Source organism: Sapajus apella, unplaced genomic scaffold (assembly GCF_009761245.1).
Source record: "Sapajus apella isolate SASKATOON/1434 unplaced genomic scaffold, GSC_monkey_1.0 scaffold15, whole genome shotgun sequence".
NCBI lineage: Eukaryota > Metazoa > Chordata > Mammalia > Primates > Cebidae > Sapajus > Sapajus apella.
In genome coordinates this window covers 17,059,402-17,076,083 of record NW_022436955.1, presented here as the reverse complement: position 1 = coordinate 17,076,083, position 16,682 = coordinate 17,059,402, and the positions used below count along the sequence as shown (strand labels likewise).

The window sequence follows — 16,682 nt, the reverse complement described above, 5'->3', positions numbered from 1 at the left end:
TAGTCTTATATAGATGGTATTATTATGACTCCCGTTTCAAGCAAGGAGACAGAGGCGTACAGAGTTTTAAAAATTTGCCCGAGGTCACACAACTAGGGAAGAGCTGAAATTTGAACTTAGATCTGTGCTATCCAATATGGTGGCCACTAAACACATGTGGTTATTAAAATGAAAATTAACATTAATAAAAATAAAATAAAAAATCAGTTCTTTAGTTTCACTAGCCACATTTTAAGTGCTGCAAAGCCACGTTCAGCTATAGGTCACTGTACTGGACAGTGCAAATATATGACATTTTCATCATTATAGGAAGTTCTCTAGAGTACTAATAGAGAGCTTTGAGTAAACACAGGTCTTTGGGCCAGCCCCTGGAGGTTCTGTCTCATTAGGTCTTGAATGGGGCCCAGAATCTTGGACTAGAACATACAGGGATGGTGCAGAGAGGCTGGATTTGAATCAGAAAGCTTAGGCTCAGTACAGATCTGCTATTTACTGCAAAGCCACTGGCCTGAGAAATTTACCTTTTAACTATTCAAACTTCAGTTTCCATGTCTGTTACATGAGAAAATAAATGGAAGTCATAAAACCTGTTATTAGGTCATTTGACATTGCTCTTAGAACTCCACAAAGGGGATTTTTAGCAGGGTAGCTCATGGCTACCTAAGTATTAGTGTTAGTTGTGGGGAGAGGGATCCAGGATTCATACCCACTTAGGCTTGACTCTTTCCCATAATCTTTTTTTTTTTTTTTTTATCTTGGTAAGACTTCATCTGTGTGGAGGCTATAGGACCCACAAGCAGCTGCAGAATCGTCTGGAGGCTTTGGGAAGCCTGCTTACCTCATAGGTGTTTCTTCCTTGTTAGTAATGACCAAGGTTTGTTTGTAAGGTGGCATCCCAGCCTGATAGATAAAGCAGGTCCCAAAGTTGTAGCTGGTGAAGGAGAAATGGATAGCCGGGGTCACAGCACAGCCTGAGATGTTACACATCAATGTCGGGCCATGGCTGATCTGTGGGGAGGAAACGGCAGGGGGACCATGATGAGGAGAGGGCTCTTAAGTCCTCAGGTGAAGCAGGAAAGCAGTTGGTGCTTTAACAAATACAGGTCTAGGGGTACCATTTCCAGAGATTCTGATTCAGTAGGTTAGAAGTTTATGTATTGAAGAAAAGCTCCTCTGTAATCAGACCCTACATTGCCTCCCACTTTGCTCCTGCACCAGTGACTCAGCTTGAAGGTCCAGGGGTATACCAGGCCCTGCTAGTTACTACCCAACATCCACTCCTCATGGCTTCCTTCCTAACAAAACTCTGATTGGATGCCAGTGTGCCTTGGTGCAAATGCTTCATATCACACCTTCCCCTGGAAGCTCAGGATGGCCATCAGACATAGTTGCGGTGAATGAGATGTAAACAGAAGAGGACAAGAGGGTGTTCTATCTTGAATAAAGAGGCAAAGCCTTGCTGGGGAAGTTCTCTGCCTTCAAGCTCTTCCCCTTTCTTTTCACTCTGGAATGCAGACATAGGATGTCAGGTAGAATGGTCATCTTGTGACCAGGAGATGACAAGAATCAGAACGAGGTTAATATGCCAAGGATGATAGAGCGGGAAGATAGAAAGAGCACAAGTCATCATCTGGAATTTTAATCACAAGGTAGCATGTGACTCATCGGTACATGAACTTAATTTGCTCTTCACAAACTCCTCATAATATGAATTTTCACAAATTGATAATTGATTTCAGATAAATTATTATCCATTCTAACCATCATTAGACTAAAAATTATTAGAATAAACAGTAGAATAAACATTCATTTTAAACATGATTAGAATAAGGCAACAGTCATTGGTACAAGCTATCATAAACAACTTTATAAATTTAAAAACATTTTCTTATTCAAAACTTTTATTTTCTTTTTCTTTTTTTTCAACTTTTATTTTAAGTTCAGGGGTACATGTGCAGGATATGCACATGTTTATGCAGGATATGCAGTGTTTACATTTTGTGGCTGATTCAATGAAAAGGATGTAAATTTATCACCTTCAACTATTCTGCCAACTAGAGTAGAAAGATCTTATGTTATGTTTCTGTTTGGTCTAAGAAATGCAAGTTCTGAAAAAGACAGTTCTCAAAAGGAATAGGTCCCTCCTGAGGCCACAAACCTGGCTTTTCTCAGAGAAGATGGCTGCAACTTTTCTGCTGAGCTCCAGGCCAAGAAAACAGAGGATCTTCCTGAACTCCCAATGGCCAGTGACACACCTTGGATTTTTTTCATGGCTTGAATGTTTGTCCCCTCCAAAACTCATGCTGAAATTTAATTGCCATTGAGATGGTATTGGGAAGTGGGACTTTTAAGAAGTGTTTGATTATGGGGGCTTACCCTCATGAATGGACTAATGCCATCATTGTAGGAGTGAGTTTGCTATGGCAGGAATACGTTCACTGCTTCTTGCTCTCTCTCTTTCTCTCACTCACTTCCTCCTGCTCCCCACTTTTCTTCCCCCAACCATTGCCCTTTCATTGTATGATGCCATCTGCCATGTTATGATGCAGCAAGAAGGTCCTCACCAGATTCTGGCAACTTGATATTGAACTTCCCAGGCTCCAGAACTGTGAGCCTAAACATTTCTATTCATTTTAAATTACCCAGTCTCAGGCATTCTGTTATAGAAGCACGAAACAGACGAAGACAGGTTCCAATGGTTTTACCTCCACTTTTCTGTCAATCACCTTCTTCTTGAGGATTTGATAAAGATGATGTGTTAGACTGGGCATCCCAAATTTCTTTTCATTGCAGTTAAAGAACGTGCTTTGCACAATTTCAATCCGTTTAATTTATTGAGGTATGTTTTATGGTCTAATATCTGGTCAATCTTGGAAAATGTTCCATGTTCACTTGAGAAGAATGTCTATTCTCCTGTTGTGGGATGAAATGCTCGCAATATGTCTGTTAGGCCCAGTGCCTTCAGGGTCATCCCAGCTGTTCCATCTTCAAGTTTGCTGAGATTTGTTTCTCTTTTTTTCAACTATTTTATTCTATTTGCCACAGCTGATTCTTTCTTTTGCGATATCAACTCTGCTACTGAGACCCTGTTGTGAATTTTTCATTTCAGCGATTATGCTTTTCAACTCCAAAATTTATATTTTTATAATTTCCATCTCTTTACTGATATTATCTATTTGGTGAGACATTGCTCTTATCCTCTGCTTTAGTCATTTAGACATGGTGTCCTATAGTTCTTTGAACGTATTTTAAATAGATGACTTCAAGTATTTGTCTATGAAATCCAATATCTGGGCTTCTTCAGGGACAATTTCTATTGATTGCTTTTTTCCTTGTATATGGGTTATATTTTCCTGTTTCTTGTCATGTCTCATATTTTTTTTTTTGGTTGGAAACTGAAGATTTAAAGTAATAAGTGTAGCATCTCTGAAAATCAGATGACTGCCCTCCCCCCACCCACCTCAGGGTTTGTTACTGTTGTTACTCTTAGTTTGTTTAGTAACTTTTTCAGTAAAGTCTATATTCTTATTTATGCATTGCCAATAAAGTCTCTGCTCAGTTAGTTTAGTGGTTACCTTATGATTGAACAGAGATTTCCTTAAATCTGGAAACAATAAGTCTCCCAGCTTTTGCTGAGAGGCTTTCTGTGTGTGGTGGACATGCCTTTGACACTCAGGCAAGCAATTCCCAACTCTGCTTTGTCTTTCCCGGGACCTAAAGATTAGCCAGAGGTAAGAGCTTAAGGCCTTCACAGGTCTTTCCTGAGCAGTAACACAGCCTGGAGGTACACACATCCTATACACGCATGGCTTTCTAGATTCCAGGGAATATGTTGAAGCTTTTCAGAGCCCCCCCATGAATATCTTTTTCCCAGCCTCTCCTTTTAAGTTTTTCAATCAACTTCTTATTTGCCCCTAAGGTCAACGCTGCCTCCATCAGCTGCAGTGTTAAATCACAACAGATTGTTTTTGAGCAAGCTTGCAGTCAGGTCAAATAAAAGCCATCCCTATGAGGGGGGTTTCCACTGAACTTCTAGACAGGGCAAATAATGACAATTCTTTTAGAATGAGGGCTTTTGGGAAGTTCCAATTTGTTCTGCCTTCTCCAGGGTCTGATTGATTGCTGGCTTTCACTTTGATTGCTGAATTGTTGGTTTTCTTTTCTTTTCTTTTTTTTTTTTTTTTTGAATTGTTGGTTTTCAAGGCTACTGCAGAGCTGGAATGAGGGAGGAGGGAGAGAATAGGGCAAGTCAAAATGCCATAAAGTTCGCTGTCCTTATGGGTATTCAGCCGTTGTTCTTGGATAAGTACTTCTAGAATTGTTGCAAGCCTATCATTAATTTTCAGGGTTCTGAAAAAGTTGATCTCAAATTTTTTTTCCAGTGGTCTCATTGCTATTGAAGAACAGTGTTTTAGATGTCCTCTTCTGCCATTCCTGCTGACATCACCATTCTTTGTTTTTTTAATTCAATAATTCATCTTAGAAAATGGTGTATAGATTCTTTCCCTGCCCCCATCTATCACTGTTATTTATTTTAATGGGTAAATGTATTGCAATGCAACTGCTTTTCAATCCACATTTATTCCCCAGGCACCTCAACCACGGATGAAGCCTTTATACTAGACATTGTGAGGCTGTGTCCAACACAACTATCCTCTAGGAGTTTCTGGACGCGTGGAGAAGACAAAGAACACACAGGAGAATTAACCTGTTTCCAGGCAGCATGCTGAGAGTACTTTTGGAGTTTGGACAATGTTAAATGGACTTGCCTTGATTTTGAGTTCCAGATCTGTCAAGACACACTTCTTAACTGGATGAAAAGACAGGATGGCATGTACACTCTGCCCCACATCCACAATGCTGTCGGTGGGTGAAAATTCCAAATACTGCAGCAGGGCTTTGGAGCCAGACAGCTCTGCCTGGAAGCTGAAGGTGAACTTTCCAGTGTTGATAAAGTTGAATTCACACTGGACACATTCATTTAACTCCACCTAGGAGACAGAGAACAGAGCAGTGAGTGCAAACCATAGTTTCCTTGCCTGGGGTCAGCATTTTTAACATGTCGATAAAACATATCCTTTGGGAAATAAGGATGGCAGATCATGTTGGTGATTTGACTATCTTTAGCCTAATGGAGTCAGATATTCCAGCAAGAGCTACTAAGCATTGGGGTCCTCTTGTATCTCATAGACCAAAGCGGCAATTTAGTTCTTAGACCTTCGTTGGTAGTCAGATATCCTTCCTGTATGTGTAACACAAGCATTCTTTCTCCTCCCCACCATCTCTCCACCCCTGAAACATAAAATAAGAAAAGCATTCACATCATATCTACATACATTCTGTGGAGAGAGCTGCTCTTGGAAGGTTTCTGTTTTCCTGGTCTCTTTGGCATTTGAAGCAGAAAGTCTCAGCTCATATTCATTTGTAATACCTTCCCCAGTCAGAATGGAAGCTGAGATAGATGGCACCTTTACCTCATAGAAGTTGATAATGTTCGTCTGGTTGGGAGTCAACAGAGTGATGGTGCCTGTCCTGTCCTTGCACTTGATCTCTGCATTCATAGTGTAGCCCTCGGCCTTGACATTTAACCTCAGAGGGTGGACTTTCTTTTTCACATTGCAGATCAAATTAAAGTTCACATCTCCTTCCTGCTTTGGTGTGAAGAAAATATCAATTGGAAACCTGGTCGGGGAACAAAAGAGCAGATTAATTGCCCAGGCCAACTTGTTAAAACCTTAAAAAATATGAGCCTACTAGATTAGCAGATTCATTATGAGAAAAAACATAACCCCAAATTATGATGAGATTTTAAGATTTGTGGCTATGGTAACCAAAACACCATGGTACAGGAATAAAAACAGACACACAGACCAATGGAAAAGGATAGAGATCGCAGAAATAAAGCCACACACCTACAACCATCTGATCTTTAAAAATGTCAACCAAAATAAGCAACGGAGAAAGGGCTCCCTATTCAATAAATGGTGCTGGGATAGCTGGCTAGCCATAAGCTGGAAGAATAAAACGGGACCCTTACTTTTCACCATATACAAATATTAACTCAAGATGGATCAAAGATTTAAATGTAAGATCTCAAATTATAAGAATACTAGAAGGAAGTCTAGGAAGCACCATTGCGGACATCCACCTTGGGAAAGAATTTATGACTGAGTTCGCAAAAGCCTTGCAATAAAAACAAAAATTGACAAGCGGGACCAAATTAAACGACAACAAAAAAGCTTCTGCACAGCAGAGAAAACCGCTATAAACAGAGAAAAGAGGCAACCTACAAAACAGGAGGAAATATTCGGAAACTATGCATCTGACACAGGTCTAATCTCCAGAATCTCTAAGGAACTTAAACAACTGAGCAAGCAAAAAACCAGATAACCCCATTAAAAAATGAGCAAAAGATATGAAAAGACACTTCACAAAAGGAAACAGAAAAGTGGTCAACAAACATACAAAGAAATGCTTCACATTACTAATCATCAGGGAAATGCAAGTCAAAATCACAATGAGAAACCATCTCATACTAGTCACAATGGCTATGATTAAAAAGTAAAAAACAACAAATGCTGGCGAGGCTACAGAGAAAAGGGAATACTTAAACACTGTTGGTGGGAACGTAAACTTGTGTGGCCACTGTGGAAAGCAGTTTGGAGATTTCTCTAAGAACTTAAAACAGAACTATCATTCAACACAGCAATCTCATTATGACTTGAAGTCATTTTAGCGAAAAGACACATGCACTCTCATGTCCACTGCAGCACTCCTCACAATAGCAAAGACGTGGAATCCATCTAGGTGCCCACCAACTGTAGACTGGATAAAGAAAGTGTGGTCCATATACACCACAGAATGCTATACAGCCACAAAAAGAATGAGGTCATTCTTTGCCACAACATGGATGCAACTGGAGGCCATTATCTTAAGCAAATTAATGCAGAAACAGAAAACCAAATACCTCATGTTCAAATACCTCTCTCAATACAAGTTGGAGCTAAACATCAGGTGCACATGGACGTAGAGATGGCAACAATAGAAAAGGGATTACTAGAGGGAGGGGAGGAAGGGAGGCAAGGGTTGAAAAACGGATGATCGAGTATTAAGCTTAGTATCCGTGTGATGGGCCCACATGTACCCCAAACCTCAATATCATACGGTAAACCCGGCAGCAAACCTGCATGCGTCCTCTTGAATCTAAAATAAAAGTTGAAAAAAAAAAAACCTGGGCCTAAGTCTTACACCTTATAATGTAAGTTAATAAAAAAGAGGTTACAGACTGAAATGTAAAGCTACAGGTAGCCAATGCCTACATGAGCTGAAGCTACAAACGCATGTTAATTGTATGTGTGGTCATATATTTACATAATTGCACAATTTTTTCTTTAAAAGTGCCCAAGACAGTATATAGGAACACTAAAATATCTGAAAAATCACCAAAATGTTTATGAACGTAAATAAACTAATTGTAGTGTATTTATATCACCTCACAGTGTAGAGCAATAAATGTGGATAAAGCACACCTACAGACAACAACAGAGATCAATTTCACAATGTTGAGTAAAATAAGATGACCAAGAATGAGAACTTATTGTTTTAATCTATCTATTTAAAGTTCAAAAACAGGCAAATCTTATTTATTGTATAAAAAGTCAGGCCAGGTGTAGTGGCTCATGCCTGTGATCTCAGCACTCTGAGAGGCCGAGGCTGGCAGATCACCTGAGGTAAGGAGTTTGAGACCAGCTTGGTCAATATCGTGAAACCCCATCTCTACTAAAATAATACAAAAAGTAGCTGGGCATAGTGGTGGGCACCTGTGGTCCCAGCTAGTTGGGAGGCTGAGACGGAAGAGTCACTTGAATCCGGGAGGTGGAGGTTGCAGTGAGCCAAGATCGAACCACTGCACTCCAGCCTGGGTGACAGGGCGAGACTCTGTCTCAAATAAAATAAAATAAAATAAAATAAAATAAAATAATTAAAAGCCAGGATATAAGTCACTCTTGGGAATAGTGACTGAAAGGGAGAATTAAAAAAGAGAGTGTCCAGGTTGTTCCCACTCTTCCATCACTGGGCCCTGGGTTCATGGTGTATGCATTTTGTAAAAAGGTTTCAAGCTGTTTTTAATGATATATGTGGGTAAAATTAAAAACAAGATTTTTTATGATATATGTGTATAAAATTAAAAACAAGATTTCTCATCAAAAAAAAAACTTATGGAAAAAATAATGGAAGGACATTTTCTGAATCTGGGGCTATTCAGAGATGTAGAACAGACATGAAAAGGACAGTCCATAAAAGGACAAATAGATAATTTGGACTCCATCAAAAATAAAAGGTTTTGCTCTGTGAATGACCTTGTTAAAAAGAGGAAAAGACAAATTACAGATTGGGAGAAAATATTTGCAGACCTTGTGTCCACTATACATGTAAAGAGCTCTCAACAATCAAAAATAAAAATCAAACAGGCTGAGCAGATTAACTGGCAAAAGACAAGAAGAGACTTTCACCGAAGAGGCTCCATAGAAGGAAAATAAACATGTATGTGTTGTGTGAAAGGGGAGGTTAGCACTCCCCTTGACAATGTTGGAAGAGGTCCTCGGGCCTGACAACACTCATATGGAAAATAAGCACATGCAAAGATGTCCAATATTATTATTCATTAGGAAAATGCTAACTAAAACTACAATGAGATATCACTATACACCTATCAGGAAAGCTAAAATAAAAAATTGTTGCCAGGTGCAGTGGTTCATGCCTAAAGTCCTAGAACTTTGAGAGGCTGAGGCAGGTGGATCACCTGAAGTCAGGAGTTAGAGACCAGCCTGGCCAACATGGTGAGGCCCTGTCTCTACTAAAATACAAAAAACAACAACAACAAAAAACCTAGCTGGGCATGGTGATGCATGCCTGTAGTCCTAGCTACTTGGGAGGCTGAGGAAAGAGAATCACTTGAACCCAGGAGGCAGAGGTTGCAGTGAGCCTAGATCGCACCACTGTACTCCAACCTAGGTGATAGAGCGAGACTCTATCTAAAAATAAAAAAAATTGTGACAACACCAAATTTTGGTGATGTTGTGGAGACTCTGGAACATTCACAGAAAGCTGGTGGAATGTAAAATGGTGCAGCCAGTCTGGAAAGCATTTTGGCAGTTTTTTTTTTTTTCTGGAAACATGTCATTACCATATGCACAGTAATTGCAGTCTTGCTCATTTTCCCCACTGACATAAAGACACACAAAAATCTGTACATGAAAGTTTATAGCAGCTTTATCCATAACAGTCCAAACTGGGAATAATCCAGAGTCCTCCAGTGGGTGAATAGTTAACTATCTGTGGTGTATCCCTACTATGGAATGGAAGCCAGTCATAAAAAGGAAGAAACCCTCAAAACAACCTGGATGTATGTCCAGAGAATTACGAGTGAAAAACACCAATCACAAAAGGAATGTATGCGTCTGTTAATACAACATTCCTGAAATGACAAAATGGTAGACATAGAGGAAAGTATTGGATTCTGGAGGTGAGGAGGTGTTGCTTGGGGGAAGAGAAAAGGGTGTGGCAACAGAAGGGGTAATCTTGGCTCACTTCAACCTCTGCCTCCTGGGTTCAAGTGATTCTCCTGCCTCAGCCCCCGAGTAGCTGGGATTACAGGCATGCGCCACCACACCTGGCTAATTATTGTATTTGTTTGTTTGTTTTTTGAGACGGAGTCTCATTCTGTCACCCAGGCTGGAATGCAGTGGTGTGATCTTGGCTCACTGCAACCTCTGCCTCCCAGGTTCAAGCGATTCTCCTGCCTCAGCCTCCCAAGTAGCTAGGATTACAGGCGCCTGCCAGCATGCCTAGCTAATTTTTGTGTTTTTAGTAGAGATGGCATTTCACTATGTTGGCCAGGCTGGTCTGGAACTCCTGACCTCAAATGATCCACCCACCTCAGCCTTAATGATTGTATTTTTAATAGAGATGGGGTTTTGCCATGTTGGCCAGGCTGGTCTCAAACTCCTTACCTCAAGGATTTGCCTGCCTCAGCCTCTCAAAGTGCTGAGCTTACAGGTATGAGCCACCACACCTGGCCTGAAAATTAAAAGTTTAATTGAAAAAGAGATCAGCCAGGCAAGCCTGAACATTGCACTGTGGATTCACATATACAGTGTATAGCAAGGAAAAGAATACAAAGAGAAAATATTGAGATAAAGGGCTTAGAATTCTCAATGCTCTATATTGATCAGGAAAACAGATATCAGGGAGTAAGTAGGATGGAGATGGAATTGCCACGATCTAATCTTAGAGTTGAAAATGATGATATAAATGGGGCGCTCTGAGCGCTGGCAGGTTTGGGGACCTGGCAGTGTCAGGAGGATGCAAACAAAATGAGACCTTCATTTTTGTTTACCTGGACTGTGGTGGGATCCAGCCTTCCATGGGACACACAAGCAGGCTGTTGCTGAAACCTTCAGAATAGCGGGAGTTGTCCTGGAAGGAAAAGTCGAACCCCTGTTCCTCCTTGTTGATGATCTGCACAGTCTCCCTGGCTTCTCTGCCTGAGGAGGAAACACAAGCCCTCAGTGGGGGCCTCCTGCCTGCCTGCTGGAATCTCTCAGCAGACACCGCTCCAAAGGCAGGAGAGACCCTTTTTAGAAGACTTTCCCCAACCTCTTCAGCCTTTGTCTGCCTCTCTTCTTTCCTTTTCCTCTACAAGTCACCTTCCTCCTTTTGGGGATTCCATGTCTTTCTTCATCAGTTGCCTGCTCCTGCTGGTGTCTCCTCTGCCCTGGCCATAGCTCTCCTGGGATTCTGCTGATACTGTTTTCTTCCCTTGCTCCTTTAGACCCAAGAATTGTTAATCCCTTCCTGAATTCGTTAATGGGGGCTTCACTCTCCTTGGTTGACCCCTTTAACTGCCCATGTATCCATAAATAATCCTTGCATCGAATTCTTTAAAAATAGACTTTGGGTAGGCTGGATGCAGCGGCTCACACCTGTAATCCCAGCACTTTGGGAGGCTGAGGTAGGCGGATCATGAGGTCAGGAGTTCAAGACCATCCTGGCCAATGTGGTAAAAACCTGCCTCTGCTAAAATAAATATATATATATATAAAATAGACCTTGGGTATGGCATGACTATCTTGGCCAGGGCCCTGACTAATACATCTTCTCTCACTGTAATCTTTTGCTTTCCTCTTGGCTATTAGAACATTTATTTTCCCACATAGACTTTATAATCATTGTATCCAATTCTCTTCTCTTCCAATTCTTTTGGGATTCAGCTGACAGATTTAGCAAATAATTTTTTAGTATAAATATGTCCCATGCAATATTTGGACATTCTTACACTCGAAATTATTGTTATTTGAAATCAAAATTTAACTATGCATCCTGTATTTTATCTGGCAGTCCTAGCTGGCATTCTAATTGGAACTTGATTAAATTTGCTTTTAATTTTAGGAGAACTAACAAATGATCTGATCTCGTTTGGGGAGATTTTAATCAGATTTGATAGTTTCCTTTATGCAGGTCTTCTCTTGTTACATTTATCCTTAGCTATAGGATAGATTTTGTATAAGTTTTGCCAGTACTAAGTGGATGTTTTCTTTGGTTTTCTGTTTCTAGGTACGAGTGCTAAAAGGGGAAACACTATTTTTGCATATTTGTCTTGCATCCGCCTACCTTTCCAAATTATTCTGTTGGGTCTAGTAGTTTGTTTTGCTTTTCTCTAGAGCCTCTTGTGGTTTTATGTGTATAAAATCATCAACAAAAGCAAAAAAAGATAATTTTATCCCTTTTTTCCCAAGGTTTATATAAATTATTTAATTTTCTTGTTTGATCAGATTTGCTAGAGTCTTCAAGCAAATGTTCAATAATAATGGTGATAATAAACATCCTTGCCTAATGCCTCATTTTAATTGAAGTAGTTTTAGTCATTTACTACAGGATCATATCTGCGTCTTGATTTTGGTTAATCCTTTTTTCCATCAACATCCATTTTACTACAAGAGCTTTTGTTGGGAATGTCTTGTTTTGTTGGGAATGTTGCTAAATGTTGGCAATGGCTTGTCAGTGTATATTAATATTATCACATGGTTGTTCTTTAGTCTATTGATGTAATGATTATATCGAAACGTACCACTGTTGAATTCTTGGATTAAACTCTTAAAGTTATTATTCTTATGCTACATTGCTTGCTTATTTGTTCAAAATCTTAATAAACGCTGTAATCCCCCCTCCCATCTACTTATGTGTATCAGTAATATACATATCCAGCCGTTAACACTGCTTTCCTTTGGGGTGGAAAGAGAAAGATGAGACAGGATTAAAGTGGAGAGATTAAACTTTTTCTTATGCAACACCACATTTGCGTACTTACTATAAAGAATATTATTTTATTAGAAAAACTAACATATTATTAAAAAATACCTTGACTTTAGTTGTATTTTATACACTCAACAGAGAGAGATGTCATAACCATGGGAAAGATAGATGGGGTTATAAGGGACCTGGCAATTACTTCCTTTGTTTCTTTTAGGTCTCTGCTTAAATGTCACCTTCCCACTGCCTCCTGGCCTTCCTTATTCTCCCTACCCTGCTGTCCTCTTCTTTAAAGCACTTACCACCATCTGACATGGTGTGTAGTTTACATAGTTTCCTTTGGCAGCCTGTTTCTTATTTCTAGAACGTAAGCAACAGGAGAGTAGGGACTTTGAGCTTTATCCATTAGTGCAATCCCAGCCCACAGAAAAGTATCCGGGCCATTCTACAGACTCAGTGATATTTGCTGGCTTTCTAAAACCTGATTGAAACCCTCTGATATTCTTCTGGAAGGCACCAGGAAAGGCCTATGCAAGCCTGCTCCTGGAGCTCTTGATGACCTTGTCCAGATCATGCCAACTCTAAATACATACCAGCAGGGCTGCCTTACCGATGAGGAGAGAGCTGAAGTTGAGGTGTGACTTGTTCAGAGAGATAAGAGGGTCAGTAGTTTTGCCCACCAGCAGGAAAGGGACTGTGATGTTGTGTTCAGGGATTAGGAAGGTCCACAGTGATTCAGTGATGTCCAGATGGACAGGTGTGAACTGGAACACGATCTAAGAAGACAATTTGGAACCAAGTGGTGAGAAACACTTCTGTTTGCTTACTCCACGTGCCTCTGGAGACTTGTCAGCACGAGGGTCATGAGAGTTGATTATTGCTACCTTTCTACAATCCATGTAAAGGCACATAGGTGAGGCTGTATCAGAAACATCAATGTCCATCTGCCCTGCTCACGTGTTCTTCTAAGGGAGTCCCCCCAACCCACAGCCTTTGTTGGCTAAGCAATTGTATTCGTGCCATGTCTTTGGATGGCATGGTTGTACTATAGCTGACTGAACCAAAGAGTTGGCACCCATCCCAAGGAAAGACAATCCCCATACTTGTCAATAGCTGGGCACACAGCCAAAGACAATATGATTAGCAGGGCCAACGAGATTTCTCTCTCGGAAGTTTGGAATTAGAAAATGAGTGGCCAGGCCAGCTGGCAGTGGAGCTGATGGTGAAAGATACCATGCAGGTGAACTGGGCTATGGCATGCCATAACCAATTTGCTAAGTGATATTACAAAGCAACTGAAGAATCAATCAATCAACAGTGAAGAAACTGGTCAGTGGAGAGAGAAAGGAATAGATGGGAAGAGAGAAGCAGACAGTCCCAAGAGGAAAGTCCAATCTCAAAAGCTGCCCCAGGCTCTCTCTCTCTCTCTCTCTCTCTCTCTTGAGCTCACTTAGGTGAGTCTCTTTGCAATCAATCAGTCAGGACCAAATGAAGGAATAATGGCGTTTGGCCAAAAAGGAACCACATAGGTTAACATGCATGGTTCACACCACTGCCAGGATGATGTGGGGAGGTGCTATGGAGATGTGCCACCTCAGTGACATTACTGTCACTCAAAGACCAGCATGGCCCTGGATGATGGATTTTGGAACTTGCCTCTCAGAATTGAGCTCACATTTGAAACACTTCAGGGCTGAACTGGGAGCCATGATTCAGGTAGGATTGTGTCTATGGTGGACCCAGCTCCAAGACCCTATCACATTTAACTAGATGGCCTGGGTACTGACATTATGCAGAGGTCAAAACCAGGTGGAGAGTCTACAGATATGTTTTGTTTGGTTTGGGAATTGTTAAAAAAAATATCGAACTAGCCACCAGCATGTAAAATAGGGAGCTTCACATAGAAATTTAGAATCTTGTCTTTTCCACAGTTTGGGTGAGTTGGTCCCCTTGACCCACCTTGTCTGCAAAGTGGTCGTCTGCCAGAGAATCCCTGTGGCCAGTGGCCCTGGTGCCCTGTGTTACCCACAGATGCCCCCTTGGCCTAATTTATTCATTTGTGTGACACTCTTGAGGGCACTGGAATTCATAATTTTTGTTTCATGGATTTATTTCTGTCTTCAAGATTCTCTGCAGTACTGGCTGGACATGAGGCTCACAGATCTGTTTTGGCCAGCAGGTTCGTGTTTCTTTACTTCTGCCCCATATCGTTGTGAAAACATTTAGGACTAAGTGACGGGACATGGCTCCACTCTGAATTGACCTTTGGCCTAACCAAGTAGAAACACGTCAGTGTCCTTTCACTGTTTTTGGTCCTTTTGACAAAAATAACTTTTTATTCTATGGAATGAGTCCTAGGATCCCCAGGCATTGGTGTCCTGTTACCCTTTGCTGCTTAAATATTCTCAGTTTTAAAAAGCTGCAAATACGAGAGCTCTCTGCTTCTCCTTGGCTAACCCAAGAGAGCTCAGGTCTGTCTTGTCATCAGGATTGCCCAATGTATATGGTGGCCACTCACTAAATATTTGTTGAGTGACACACCCTTAGGCACTTCTCCCTAATTCCACTTACTGTCTATGGCACACTTTCTACATAGCAGTGGCTAGAATGATCTAAGCCTTGGGTTGAGTGGTTCTCATTTGCACATACCTCAGCTTTCTTTTCAGGGTGGATGAAGCCCTTCTCCGTAAGACACGTGAACGCTGCAGGGTTCTGGAGACTTTCAGTTTCTTCAGAGGTCCAGCAGAAGGAGTAGGTGCTATTGGTTGGGTTTAGGATTGTAAAGGTCCTGGCCAGGGGGGAAGAATTAACAGCAGAGAGTGAGAGAGGGGATTGAGGATTACGAGAAGTTTCTTAGAACCTGGCCCTAACCCAGTCCCCCATCTGGGAAGCAGAACTGTTCAGAGCCATTTGTTACTATGGAAATGAAAACTCCATCTCCTCTAGCGATCCACAGTCAGTGTAGTGTTCTGGAAATTGGGATGATAATGCTACCAAGGGCATAACTGTGCCAGTGATCCTCTGTGGTTAAGGAAGTGGTCAGGGATCACATTTTTATGTCTTCCATATTTTCCCCAGTGGCAAAACTAAGGAGATAGAATTCAGCTTTCTTAATGTTACAGTTCTCTAAAGTCAAACCTCTAAAAGGTCAAACCCCAGGACATCAAGCCTACTTATAGGAATCAGCCTAGCTCCTCAATCTGAATTCTTCTAGAGTTCTTTAGGACTGATGTGAATTCGATCAAAGCAAACCTAAGCAACTCACCGGAGATTCTTCCCTCCTATGCCCACAGTGGTGAACTCAATCACCCGGATGTTTGAATACAGAGCTCCCCCACCAGATCCTCGGAGCTCTGGGTTGCGCTGATGGCCACTGATGTAGTCTGAGTCTTTCAGATCAAAATGGCAGATGGGCAAGATGCTCCGCCCTTTTGCTACCAGGACCGGACCTTGCTCTCCAGGTGGCAGGTTGGGAATCCTGAGAGGATAAGGTTATTTTTCTTAATGTTTTATTTTGTTATCAGTTGTTGCTTTCTTCGTTGGTTGGAAATGAATATTATATTCACAAGAATGTGAGCTCTATGAGATCAGAGGCTGGGTCTGTCTTGGTCAATAGCATTACTCAGTGCCTTGAATGCATGAGTGGGCTGAGCATAAGCAGCCTGAATTTGGCTCCTTCTGTGTACCTAATTATGGCCACAGGTTACTTCCTCCATCAATGCTGAGAAAATCTTCCTGCTGCAAAATGAGCACAGTCGTACCCTCTGGGCGCTCTCATAGGCATTTAGTGGGATATGGAAAGTGACCTGGAAATCCTAAAAAAGTATCCTGAGCTCCTTGGAGAAGGTGAACTGGATATGAGCAGATACTCAGCTCCAGGACCAAGCTGAGGTGGCCTAGGTGTGGGAGGGGTTTCTGTGTTGGGACTGCAGGGGATCAAGGAGGCCCTGACAGCTCACATAGGTCTCTGTCATCCTAGCCTATAGCCCATAGGATTTTTCTGTAAGGTGACTATACTTCTTCAAGCTTTCCTGGGAGTGGGTACCACATCAGGGACTTTCATTGACAGATGTCATTGGATTAGCTTCTCTCACTGCTATGTACCAGGACCACCACCACTACCATCAGCGCCACCACCACCACCATCACCACCACCATCACCACCATCAACAACCATCATCATCACCACCACCACCATCACCACCACCACCACTACCACTGTCACCACTACCACCATCACCACCACCACCCTCACCACCCTCACCACCACCATTACCAACATCACCACCACCATCACCATCACCACCATCACCACCACCACCCTCACCACCACCAGCACCATCAATATCACAATCACCACCACCACCATC

The 16,682-nt window shown here is 41.6% G+C and overlaps 1 protein-coding gene and 1 pseudogene across 3 annotated transcripts in view; one reads left to right on the top strand and one right to left on the bottom strand.

The window, feature by feature from the left end:
• Positions 1-16,682, bottom strand: part of HYDIN (HYDIN axonemal central pair apparatus protein) — a 432,426-nt gene that overhangs the window by 34,505 nt on the left and 381,239 nt on the right. For all 3 annotated transcript variants that reach the window (XM_032284417.1, XM_032284419.1, XM_032284418.1), the window contains 7 exons: positions 15,578-15,790; positions 14,962-15,100; positions 12,923-13,088; positions 10,400-10,547; positions 5,475-5,682; positions 4,770-4,991; positions 839-1,008 (listed from right to left, as the gene is read on the bottom strand). In XM_032284417.1, coding sequence (XP_032140308.1) covers positions 839-1,008; positions 4,770-4,991; positions 5,475-5,682; positions 10,400-10,547; positions 12,923-13,088; positions 14,962-15,100; positions 15,578-15,790 — 1,266 coding nt within the window. The remainder of the gene's footprint in view (positions 1-838; positions 1,009-4,769; positions 4,992-5,474; positions 5,683-10,399; positions 10,548-12,922; positions 13,089-14,961; positions 15,101-15,577; positions 15,791-16,682) is intronic.
• On the top strand, positions 8,549-8,661 carry LOC116555855 (annotated as a pseudogene).